This window comes from Bactrocera neohumeralis, unplaced genomic scaffold (genome assembly GCF_024586455.1).
Source record: "Bactrocera neohumeralis isolate Rockhampton unplaced genomic scaffold, APGP_CSIRO_Bneo_wtdbg2-racon-allhic-juicebox.fasta_v2 ctg2520, whole genome shotgun sequence".
Classification (NCBI taxonomy): Eukaryota; Metazoa; Arthropoda; class Insecta; order Diptera; family Tephritidae; genus Bactrocera; species Bactrocera neohumeralis.
In genome coordinates this window covers 2,793-16,751 of record NW_026090190.1, presented here as the reverse complement: position 1 = coordinate 16,751, position 13,959 = coordinate 2,793, and the positions used below count along the sequence as shown (strand labels likewise).

Below are 13,959 nucleotides of genomic sequence, written 5' to 3'. Positions count from 1 at the left end.
TGTTATTATACCCTGAACAGGGTATATTAATTTTGTCACGAAGTTTGTAACACCCAGAAGGAAGCGTCGGAGACCCTATAAAGTATATATCTAAATGATCAGTATGTTGAGCTGAGTCGTTTTAGCCATGTCCGTCTGTCTGTCCGTCTGTCTCTGTCTGTATATATACGAACTAGTCCCTCAGTTTATAAGATATCGTTTTGAAATTTTGCAAACGCCATTTTCTCTTCAAGACGCTGCTCATTTGTCGGAACGGCCGATATCGGACCACTATAATATATAGCTGCCATACAAACTGAACGATCGGAATCAAGTTCTTGTATGGAAAACTTTCACATTCGACAATGTATCTTCACAAAAGTTGGCACAGGTTATTTTCTAAGATAACAATGTAATCTCCGAAGAAATTGTTCAGATCGGCTTACTATAGCATATAGTTGCCATACAAACTGAACGATCAAAATCAAGTTCTTGTATGGAAAACTTTTTCATTTGACAAGTTATCTTGGCGAAATTTGGTACAGATTATTTTCTACAACAACAATGTAATCAGACTGTTCAGATCGGTTAACTATAGCATATAGCTGCCATACAAACTGAATGATCGGAATCAAGTTCTTGTATGGAAAACTTTCACATTTGTCAATGTATCTTCACCAAATTTGGTACAGATTATTTTCTAAGGCAACAATGTAATTTTCGAAAATTGTACAGATCGGTGAACTATAGCATATAGCTGCCATACAAACTGAACGATCGGAATCAAGTTCTTGTATGGAAAACTTTCACATTTGACAAGATAAATTCACGAAATTTGGTACAGATTATTTTCTAAGCCAACAATGTAATATCTGAAGAAATTGTTCAGATCGGTGAACTATAGCATATAGCTGCCATAAAAACTGAACCATCGAATTAAGTTCTTGTATAAAACTTTCATATTTGACAATGTATCTGCACCAAATTTGGTATGATTATTTTTAAGGCAACAATGTAATCTTTGTTCAGATCGGTTAATTATAGCTTTCATTCAAATTGAACACATAGTTACTAAAAGAAATGCACCTGTGGGTATATTAGCTTCGGTGCAGCCGAAGTTAACGTTTTTTTCTTGTTTTTACTTTCTCTTTTAAATTTCGCAATTGCCTAGCTTACTTTTTGCGCAATCCTGCTTATACTGGTTTGAGTATAAGGGTATTGCCGAAAATTTTGTAAAGTGAATACTTGAAATTTTGTTTTTTTTTTTATTTATAATGTTGTGTGTTTAGATACACAAATGTAAGCATAAGTAGGCCTTTTAACAGATATGTATATGCCGGTATATATAACCATATATATATATATATATATATATATATGTCATACTATATACCGTTCATACATACATATATTGAATGTACATATATAATGTACCAAACTGTTTTCGGTTTCCCGGAAATCAACCGTAAGTTCGGACAGTTTGGTAGCAACCGTTCTATTAAAATTTACAGGATCGTATACAGTTTTAGAGAGATCAACTGTAAATATTAACATACATATATGCAAATAAGTATAAATTATTTAAAATAATAGATGGAGTTGATACACTCACTTTGTGCCGCTTCAAGGGACTTTGAGGGCTTAATATGGTTTGGAATGTGGTTGAGCTTATTTTTTGCCAATGCGTCCAAGCTGCTTCCTTGTCCGTTTCCTTTCCTGTTTGGTGTTCCTTGTTCCGGTGTTGTTAATTTCCCTTTGTTGGTTGGCCTTTTAGGTCTTTATTATTTTTACTATTATTATTATTTTTTTGTTTCACATTTATAAAAGTTTAATTTTCACAAAGACTATATTTTTTTATCTTCGCGCCCGTGTGGATTTTTTGTTAAATAATATTTCGCGCCCGACTTTTGATATTATTATATTTTTTTTTTTTGGCTTTTTGGTTTTTAGCACTGTCTTGTATGTATGTATATGTATATTTATTTGTTTTTTTTTTATTATTATTTTTTTTTGTTTTGGGAATCGCACCACGGAACGGTTTCGTGTCCGTTTTTCAAACCGTTTTTTTTTTCCTATATATGTATGTATGTATATGTCACCTCACGGAACTTTTTTTTTGAAAAAAAAATTTTTTTTGTATGTGTATATGTATGTATATGACACCGCACCTTTTATTTTATAATATTTTCTGTATATATTGTATGTGTCACCTCACTTTAATTTTTCACATGAATGTTTGTATATTGGTATGTCACTTTTTACTTATTTTGCCGCTTGAATCTTTTTTTTTTTTTTTTTTTTTGTTTTGTTTTCCAAATAGTGCCTTTCTTAGCGGCTCGAAGGACCAATGTTTAAAGCAGCAGTGTCCAATTCACCTTTTATCTTTTAGCACACTTACCACTTTCACTTTCACTTTCACTTTCAAATAAAACCACTCGGTTAAGGGATAAAAGTAATCAATCAGTTTTAATGATATTCTTAATTTATTTACACATTCGGTAAATCGAGGCTCTTTGAACAAGATTGCCGGAATAAGGTGCAATTAACAAGCAAACGTTAATGTTAATTATTGAAATGATAAAGAAATGTGCGGATGAGCGAAAAAGGCGCGAGGTCAAGCGGCGATGCGTAAGCTCCGTGTGTAGGTCAAAACGAGACCGATCTTAACTTTTAGTTGACCCCCTTTTCACCAGTGTGGTATGTATTTGCGTGTGTGGATGTCCTCTCGCGTGTAGTAGTTTGATGTGTGGGTCCTGTGGAATGTAGCTTCGGTGTGTGTGGTGTATTGATGTTGGTGGTGTATTCGTGTAGTGGCATTAGGGGGCGGCTTATCTCATTTAGCATACTTGAAAAATGTAAACAAACAAAAAAATTTGACAGCTATAAATTCGTGGTACCAATCAATGTGAATATAGAAACAATTTATTTTACCCGTGTAATTTTGTATTTTAATAACAAAATGAAGTGTGTAGTGAAAAACTGTGTAAATGATAGAAGAAATAAAAATGTGAAGAAAACATTTTTTATGTTTCCGAACGATAAAGGGCAGCAAAAAAAGTGGATCCAATTTTGTAGAAATAATTAAGCATTTAAGCCGAAAACATGGCGAATTTGCATGGACCACTTCAACGATGAAGACATTATTGGAAACAGGATGTACGAAATGGGTAAGTTGATAATTCACCTTTGTTTTAAAATATTTTAATTTTAAACTTTTCATAGGCCTTGCCGCCAAAAGGACTTTGAAACCAGGAGCTATTCCCTGTCGCTATAACGTTTCAGCTAGTGAAAATGAGCAGCGAGGCACCAGAGCTGAGCACAGGGAAAATAAGAAAATAGTGACTTCATTGTTGATAAATGTTGACCAACCTCAAGAAGTGCGAGTACAGTGTATACCTGCTGAAGATTTTAACGTGACTGAGGATTGTGCAGACCTTTCAATGGAAAATAGTTTGAATGAATTGTGCACTGAAGACGCTGCTATTAAAGAAAGTTCAGGCCAAGGAGACAAAATAAAAATGCTAGAGAAAAGAGTGTAAGTGAAGATTTTTTTCAAGATGTAGCATTATATATGTATTTATATATAAACTTTAAGCTTTTTATCACAGAAAACTACTTCAAACTGAAAATAAAAAACTTAAAGATGATTTTTCGCATGCCAAGCGCAAACTTGAATTTGAAATAAATCTGAGTTTTACTACAAAAATGTTGAAGAAAAGTTAAAGGGGATTTTTACGGACGGTCAGATAAAAAATTGAAAAACGGATCCAAAAGGCAAATTTGGACGCAGACTGACATAAACTCCATTACACTATATTCTGCTAGTGCAAAAGGATATAGGCTTTTAAGAAGAAGTAGAAGAAGTTTTTCCGCTTCCAGCAGTTCGCATGCTTCAGTCATGGGCTCAGAAGGTGGAAATAGACCGCGGCATTTTAAAGCCGGTTGTTCAAGTTCTTGGTGAAACTAGGCATATAACCAAAGAACAAAAACTTTGCGTTTTAAGTTTCGACGAAGCCAAGCTACGAGAAGTTTTTTGTTACGACAAAGTATCCGATACTGTCTTACCACCTGTTAAGAATGTTCAAGTCGGAATGCTTAGAGGTTTGTGGTTTATAAAATACATACAAATATGTACTTTCCTTTACATCCTGTGCAAATACAACTTACAATAGTAGTAGTCTTGTTGGAAATTGGAAACAACCAATTTTTTTCGATTTTGACCGCAATATGACGACAGATATTATTAACGATATAATTAAAACAGCGAAAAACTGTGAATACAACGTTGTTGGTATTGTTTGCGATTTAGGTGGAACCAACAGAAGCCTTTTAAATAGCCTAAATATTAGCCCAGAAAAACCATGGTAGGTGCATTTATTAAGCTGAGTATTTGCAATCCTTTGTAAGTGATTACAGTTTTTTTTCTTTGGAGTTTTTCATGTTAAAAGAGATTGAGGTATAAGTATTTATAATTTCAGGTTTATATTCGAAGAAACTAAGATTTACGTGTTTGCTGACGTTCCATATCTCATAAAACTATTAACCTTTATGTGCTCGGGATTGTAAACTTACGTTGGCGGTCGGAAGTCTACATTTGTAGCAATGGAAAACTATATCAACATATGAAAAAAACACTGGCACGAAGAGTTTTATACTTGAATGCATATTTATTATGTAATGTATGATTTTTAGATACATAGTTAAGTTTAAAATGTTTAAATATCATTCATCGTACAACATTTACCCAAAGTATATGTTGTGGCATGTGTGTCACATACAGGTTTTTTACACCAATTGCAAATCTTGCTTGTGGTTTTACGCTTTCCAGCTTCACAATTTTGACAACGAACAGGGTGCATAGGTTGAAAGTCGTTAGAAATATCAGGCAAGTGGTTCGCAATAGTGCCGGAAACAGGAGAACTACCGAGTGCCATTTCAATAGCCAGGCGTGTTGGAGCATGGCCTAATACCCTTGGATTTTCAGAGCGCTGTTCAATTGCTGGCATGAAAAGCTGTTTTGCAAGGCATCGCAGGAACTTTCGTCGTTTGTTGGATATGGTCGTTGTTTTCCGAATATATAATGAATCCGGCTAGAGCGCTTATATCTAGCATGTTAAATAACATTGCTAAAGGCCAACGCAAAGTTTTCCGTTTAGTGGAATATGCAGAAAGCATTTTGTCCATTGCATCGACGCCCCCTTTGGTAGCGTTGTAGTCAAGGATATACTGTGGCTTGTTTTTCTTCTCAGGTACAATAGCATTTGTCAAGGGCGTACTGGAAAGTAGTATAACATATATGATAAACAGCTTTTCTGCTTTTTCTGCTTTCATTTGATTTGCACAAATGTTTGATACCAACCCTTTCGCAAATTTTGATTCGAGAAAGCCAAAACATTCTCTCCTGCATTAGTTGCACGACTGATTGTTCTGCTCGAATGAAAGACCGAATGAACCAGCAAAATTTCCTTTGAACCGAGATTTTCTGCATTACAAATAGCACGGATGGTTGATAGTAAAAAGAGCCCATAATGCAGAAATTGCGTTTGCAGTAGTCCACATCAAAAATGAAGAAAATTTCTTTGAACCGAGATTTTGGCATTACAGCAATGAATGCTTCAGTCCACATCAAAATCAACAATTGTCACTTTATTCCATATTCTCTTCTTTCCGTTGAGGTTTTGTTCATTACAATTTTGAAGCGATTTTTCAGCTTTCGCGTTAGTAACAATTAGAACTTGTTTGAACATCGATGGGGTGAAAATCAAATCAAATACACTTGACTCGATGAGTCCTTTGGTAGCACGAGATGGGCCAACAGCAGTGCCACGAAACACATTATGAGCACTCAATCGAATTGCTTGATTAGGCAGATTGGAAAGCCAGGTAGTGTTGTCTTTTGAAACCAGCGAACCAGACGCTGTTCATCTGCCTCCTCCTCCTCGAAATCCATCTCTTCTTCGTAATCTGCTTCAAACAATACGCCTTCTATCTGCTCATCGCATCGAATATCGTCTTCTTCAAGTATCATTTCGTTTTCAGCATCAGATTCTTCGGGATTTATACCCGGTGGTACGTAATCATCCGTAGAATCATCAAAATCTAGGCCCTCTTCTGCTTCTTCATCAACCTCACTTAATAGATTCTCAATATGGTTTTGAAGCTCTTCGTACCCTAGTCTGTGTTTACAAATTTCTTTTATATCATCCATATCATGGAAAAAGATACACTTACCGTTTAACGACTCGTTTCGGACGGTTTGAGGCATGTCCAGACATATTTATCGTTGTTTTCCAAATATTTAAAATTATTATGCACCAAGAAATGCTTGAGAAGCAATGCAAAACTGATCACCACAATATGAAAATTGAATATAAATCACTGCAAAAACAATTAATGCTATTGCGAAATACGCTAAAAAGTCAGTAACGCAAGCACAGCCTACTTATACAAAAATCGCATTCAAAAATTAGAGTTGAGTGGAAGAGTGATTTGAATTTTCATACATTTTATATGGTGTCTACATTTGTAGACTAACCGCCAGGAGATGGTCATTTTGAAAAGTAGGGTCTGGGGTGTGCTGTAAATTTTTTTTTTTTTTTTATTCAACTTTTTCTGCAAAAATGCTACAAATGTAGACTACCGAGCACATAAAGGTTAAGAAACCACTTCTTAGATGACGGTTTTTGATTGATGGCAAAAAAAAGTTACGAAGGATATAATATATCAAGTTTTTCAGCTGATGTCCGGTAATATCCTTTCTATCACCCATAAAATAAGCTCCCGTCATTTAGAGGTATCTGGACCGGAGCGCCAAAAAGTTAAATTGGCAACAAAATTATTTTCTCATACTGTTGCACAGTCAGTGTCGCGAGCGACGAGTTTGGGTCATTTAGGTGAAGAAAATTGGCGCGAATGTTTCAAGCTACTAAAAACAGTAAATATTGATTTATTTTTTATGCTAACTTATTTACTTAACATAGACCAACGATTGGTTCGATGTGATGAACCTCAAAGTTCCACACGCAGATAGTCGCAATCGAATGAATGCCTATGGGCTTGCGCTTACAGAGCAGGACAAGATCTTGGACGATATGACACAAATAATAACAGAAATGCGGGTAATAAATAGGAAATGTTTATTGACATTTCAAAAAGGTTCAAGTGATATACATCCAACTCTTTTTTTACATGTTTTTTTTTTACACGGATTTGAAGTTAGACGGTTGAGAAATTTTTTTTTTTTTGTAAAAAATGTTTAATCTACTACAGTTTCAAATTCACAGTCTTGTAATTATGTTTATTTTTACCACACTTAGCACCATTGTTGAAATGAACGTAAATATTAATAACTGAGAAATCCCTTATTCGATAACACAACACATTTTGTTCGCATGATATTTACATTGCTGAAATGGATATCTCCAGAATTATACCGACTTTGGTCCGGTTCGTCGTAAGCAATTGCGCTTGTTATTTCGAATAATTATGTAGCTATCTTTATTTCTATTATAATGTTTCTGTTCTTATTCTGGATTAACAAATTTCTTTTGTTTTTGCATGCTCTACCAATTTTTCACCTGTATCAATTATGTTTATTAAGTTTTATCTTATATATAAAAATGAAACCGTATTCGTTGTCACGGCATCACGCGTGAATGGCTGAACCGATTTGGTTGATTTTTTTTTTTGTTGTATTTGTTATTATTAGGAGAAGGTTCTTCTGTAAGAATACGAAAGTTGCCGGAAAACCCCGCCTAAAAACAGCCCTTTTCTTTTTTTGAAGTTTACAAACGTTTTATTTTGTATATAAAAACATACATACATACATACATACATACATATGTACATATGTAAGTAAAAATGATTGTTTGTTTATTAGTAACGCTAACGCTCGAGAACGGCGGAACCAATCTTCATGAAATCAGAAGTTGTTCGCTGTGGATCTGGAAAGGGTTGGATATAAAAAATATATACTTTTCATAAGGAAAAGTCGAAAAAATTGCAAATTTCCAAAAAGTGACTTTTCATACAATTCTTTTCGTTCAATTTCGGTCGCTTGCTTTTTTATTCCGGCTATTTAAAAGAATAATTATTGAAAATTATTCAGTGAAAACTTTATGTGTGTTTCAAACGAAGTGATCAATTACAGATTGAAATTTGTTACGAAGCAACGAAGACATCGCGCTAATATCGGTCGGCGTTCTTTTTGCCATCAAGGTATGAACATGAACTGCATTAAACTCCCAGGCTGCGATGACATATGTGTGGAATTATGGATCGCTGTCAATCAGCAATCGATCATCACGATAATACAGCAATACTTTTCAAACAACAGCTACGATGTTTGATGGACTTTATCTTGAAGCAACGTATGTATATACAAGTATGGTGCAATCAGATGCTGGATGTACTCTGTTGAGTTGCAAAAACGTGGTTTGCCGCACGCACACATTCTTCTTTGAATGGTGGAAGGTGGTTACACTAGATCAAATTGATGAAATCATTTCGGCGGAAATTCCTTATGCAGAGAAAGATCCATTATTCTACGAAGTGATGAAGACCAATATGATACATGGACCTTGCAGACACCACAATCCCACTTGCAATAAATGCACGAAACACTATCCACGTGCTTTTCTTTCGGAAACGCAAACTGGAAATGATAGATATCCACTCTATCGTCGTAGCTCATCAGACGACAATGGCAGGACATTTAACATTCAACTTGGAGTAGTGAATATCGGAGTTGACAACATATGGATCGTACTATATTCTCTACTGCTGTCTAATTCACATTCAAAACTCATATCAATGTTGAATATTGCAGTTTGGTGTAATCGATCAAATACGTTTGTAAGTACATCACCAAAGGAAGCAAAATGGCGGTTATTGGTCTTGAACGATACGGTCGATACGTGAACTGCAATAAAACGCTTTGCAGTATATTTACTTTTGCAATTCATGAACGTTTTGCGACTGTTGTGCGTCTCGCAGTTAATTTGGAGAATGGCCAAAGAGTGTATTTCAACCCAGAGAATACAGTACAACCAGTGGAAACACCGCCAGCAACAAAATTAACCTAGACGAGTTTTTCTCAACTTTCGTCAGTGATCCGTGTGCAAGAACATTGCCAATAGATGGACATCCAGGTGTATCAACTAATGCATTAAAACGAATTTACACAATACACCAGAAAAACGACGATTGTTTCTACCTTCGGTTTCTATTGATTAATGTACGCGGTTCAACTTAATTTGAGTCATTGCTTACTGTAAATGGTACGGTGTGTGCAAGTTTTGGAGAAGTAAGCCAGCAATTAAAATTGCTGGAACACGTTAATCACTGGAATGAAAATGAAGTTCGCACACTTTTCGCGATAATCATTTCGACATATCAGTCTTCAAATCCGCGCCAATTATGGGATACGAACAAAAGTGACAATGAAGAAGACATTTTACATCGCCTTCGCTAAAAATTGGAAATGGTACAGTTTCGGTTGATATCAATTCCATCTTCTCTTTATCAATTCACGAAAGATGAACTCATCACAAATGTTCGGACATTGGACAAGTTATAGTAACTACGATTCCTTAAGTGGACGCGCAATGTTAGCTGCCAAAAATACCGATGTTGTTGACTTAAAATGGAGAATTGCGCTCATACAAATCGATCGATCGTCTTGATAATGAAGACGACGCCGTGAATTATCCAGTGGTATTTCTACATTCTTTGGACAGGCATGGTATGCCACCGCATCATTTGCGTCTCAAAGTAGGATCGGTCATTATTATGTTTCGCAATCATCATGCCCAGAAACTGTGTAATGGAACCCAACTGATTGTGACGCACCTATCGAATACAAGGGGCAGAATGCTAGATTCCGAATTCGTTTCCAGTGAAAATTGCATTTGAGATGACAATCAACAGGACCTAATTGCAGGATAGTCGCATAGTTTGAGGCATAAATTTGGAAATGCTATGTTTTTACCACACGGCCGTGGCATGCTCACGAATTGGAAAACCATCTTTTCTGTACACCGGAACAGAAACCAAAAAACGTTGTTTATCAACCTGCGTTGCATTGAAAAAAAAATTAAAAAATCGCAAATAAGTAATTTTCAACACAATATTAATTCAACTTTCTTTTCATTTCAAAACACGATCTCGAATGTTCTTGAAATTCGAAAACTTAATGCCAATATTGCGAAATTCAATTATCAAAAGAAACGTAAAATAAGCAAATTTAAGAAATAAATGTATAGATTATATAAATAACTTTTAATATGACTAAAATATAACTAAAAATATTTAAAAGAAAAATAACTAAATAATTTGCGTCGATTCATATTCAAATAAAAACACAAGCAGAATAAAATAAAAGACATTATAAAATCTGAATTGTTTAATTTAAATATTTCTTTTAATCTTAAGTTTTATGTTAAATATTCAAATTGATCTATAATTGTAATTATTTTCATATTTGACTTGCACTGTGATTTTTGTAAATGAGTTAATTTTTCCATTTTTTGTTTGGTGCGTATTTTAATAGAACAATTAATAAAAATATTTATATTGCAAAATAATAATTAATAAATTAATAAAAATCTAAAATCTCGCGGACCTTCAATATTTTATTTAATTTCTATAAACCAAAAACCAATCAATTATTATTAACAAGCAATATTTACTTGCTACTCAAGCTATTCCACGAAATTTATGAGCCGTGTGACGTAGATGCGCAGAACGAAAAAATTTTTGTCTCTCATCTGCGCCTTCTTGTACTCTATCATTCTTGGTGCTGTTAGATGCTGGATGTACTCTCCTGAGTTGCAAACGAGGTTTGCCGCACGCACACATTCTTCTTTGGATGGTGGATGGTGATTACACCAGATCAAATTAAGGAAATCATTTCTGCGGAAATTCCTGATGTGATGAAAACCAATATGGTTCATGGATCTTGCGGACTCCACATTCCCACTTCGGTTTGTATGTCTGTTGAGTATTGCAGTTTAGTGTAATCGATAAAATACTTTTGTAAGTACTTCTCCAAAGGAAACAAAATGGCGGTTTTTGGTCTTGAACGAATTGAGAATGATACGGTGTGTGCAATTTTTGGAGAAGTAAATCAGCAATTACAATTGCTGGAACATGTTAATCACTGGAATGCAAATGAAGTTCACACACTTTTCGCCATAATCATTTCGACATATCAGCCTTCAAACATCGTCTTCGCTAAAAATTGGAAATGGGTAAATTCCGGTTAATACTTTCGGTGGTTTGATATCAATTCCATCCGCTGTTTATTAATTCACGAAAGAGGAACTCATCACGAATGTTCGGACATTGGCTGCCAAAAATACTGATGTTGTAGACTTAAACTGGAAAATTCAAAGTCATACAAATCGATATGGTCTTGACAATGAAGACGACGCCGTAAATTATTATGTTTCGCAATCTGCGTGTGCCGAAGCTGTGTAATTGAACCCGACTGATTGTGACACACATATCGAATACAAGGGGACAGAATGCTTGATTTCAGTTCAAACGTATTCCGTTTACAGTGAAAATTGCATTTGAGATGACACAAGGATAGTCGCATAGTGTGTGGCATAAATTTGGAAATGCAGTAGAACTTCTTTATAGTGAACTTCCCTACAACGAAGCTCTCCCTATAATGAAGTCATTTTGAAGACACAGCCTTTTGGTTCTACTTTCGGTGCATTCTTGTCTCCTTATAATGAATTTCTATATAGTGAAGTTTTCTATATAATAAACAAATTTTACTGCTTGACAATCAAGCTTCATACGTTTTTGTCTCCGTATAGTAAATTTTTCAAATATGTTTTCGGTTACACTAAATTATTTGTAACTGCGTATTCTCAGAAATAAACGAAATGTAGAAATGTAATACGGGGAATCCCAAAATGAAAATACATACATACATATGTACATTGTAGTTGGAGTTCAGTTGTGTTAAGAAATTAAAGTAAAAATGACGCACCGAAGCAGCATTTCACTTGAAAAAAAGTTATTAATTATTAACAAAGTTAAAGAAGGGAAGGTACGAAAAAAAGATATTGCTAATCAGTTTGAAATACTTCCCAGCACTTTATCAAATATTCTAAAAAATAAGGAAATGATTTTGAAAAATGTAGAAGATGCGGCAATTAGCGCAAAAGGCTTCGAACTTGCCAGTTTGAGGATATTGATGAAGCAGTGCTGAAATGGATAGTCGTTACACGTGGTAAGAATCTTCCTTTATCTGGAACAATATTGAAGCAAAAGGCCAAGGATTTTGCTGAAGCACTAGGACACCATGAATTTGAGGCAAGTACAGGTTGGTTAGATAAGTTCAAAAGACGCCATGGTATTGTTCAAAAAACGTTATGTAGAGAAAGTGCTGACGCCAACCTACAAAATCGCGAAGAATGGGTAATGAACGTTTTACCAAGATTGATTGAAAATTACAACGCAAACGACATCTTTAATGCCGATGAGACTGGATTGTTTTTCAAATGCCTGCCAAATAAAACACTGACATTCAAAAATGAGCAATGCTTTGGGGGAAAACAAAGCAAGGAGAGAATAACTGTCATGGTGGGAAGCAATATGACTGGATCGGAAAAACTTAAATTGCTTGTAATCGGAAAGGCGAAGAATCCGAGGTGCTTTAAGGGAGTAAAATCGTTAGATGTCGATTATGAGTTTAACAAAAAAGCATGGATGACCAGTGAGATTTTTACCAAATGGATTCTAAAGCTGGACAAAAAATTTGGTAAACAAGACAGGAAGGTCTTACTTTTTGTTGATAACTGCACTGCGCAACCTAGAGATGTAAAAGACATGCTAAAAACATTCAGCTTGCTTATTTTCCTCCCAACATGACTTCGTTACTGCAACCAATGGACCAAGGCATTATCTACAACATGAAACAACATTACAGGAAACGTATTTTAACGAATATATTGGCTCAGCTGGATGGGGGAACTTCTGTTTTTACCATAGACTTACTCCACGCTATTCGAAATTTAAGCACTGTATGGGATGTCTATGTTAAACCAGAAACAATTGCCAACTGTTTTAGAAAGGCAGGATTTTCAAAAGATGCCATGCAGAATCCATCTGAGCAGTGGGATGAAGAAGACCTTTCAATGGCGGATTTGGCTGCTTTGCAGTCTTCATTTAAAAAAGTGACAAATATCGAGGCATCATTTGAGGACTATGTCAATGTTGATATTGATGTGTCGACCTCGGAAAACCCGTCCGAAGAAGATATCCTCAGCAGCGTTCTAGGAAGTCGCGGAGTTCCAGCTGTACCTGGTGAATATTTATTTTTGTTGTAACCAAACAAATATTTATGTAATAAACATAATTTCTTTTTTTTTCCTTTTTAGATATCGATGAAGTCGATTTCGACACTGAAGAAGAAATGGCAGATACTGATGAGGCATTACCTACACTAGGACAAGTTTCTTCTTCCATTAACTGTATTAGAACCTTTGTGGAGATGAAAAGTGACGTACCGATTAATGTTTTTAACTGTCTAAATGATTTGGAAGCTTTTGTTGAAAATGAAAAATGGAAGAATGTAATTCAAACCAAACTTACTGATTATTTTAAATAAAATTACAAAAGAAAAAAATGAATTTCTATATAATGAAGTCTCCATATAGTGAAGCGATTTTCAGGTCCCCTGCGAATTCACTATAAGGAAGTTCCACTGTGCTATGTTTTTCACACGCCCAGAGATACGTGGTGTGCTCACGAGTTGGTTCTTTTCTGTACATCGGAACAGAAACCAAAAATGGTGTTTATGCATTACATTGAAAAAAAAAAAAATTAAATGATAAATTTAACTTTCTTTTCATTTCAAAACACATAATTCTACGCAGGACAACGGCTGCAGTGTCAGCTAGTAATTGTTTAAATAAATGTTACATTATTACAATATTTATTTGTTCTGATTTAAAAGAAAAATAT

The 13,959-nt window shown here is 34.9% G+C and overlaps 1 protein-coding gene across 1 annotated transcript; it reads left to right on the top strand.

The window, feature by feature from the left end:
* Positions 1-12,860: 12,860 nt before the first annotated feature.
* LOC126766783 (tigger transposable element-derived protein 6-like) lies at positions 12,861-13,567 on the top strand (the record flags this gene model as incomplete). Its single annotated transcript, XM_050484497.1, has 2 exons — positions 12,861-13,299; positions 13,374-13,567. Coding segments are annotated over exons 1-2 (633 nt in total), but the record flags the coding sequence as incomplete, so codon positions are not given.
* Positions 13,568-13,959: the final 392 nt, after the last annotated feature.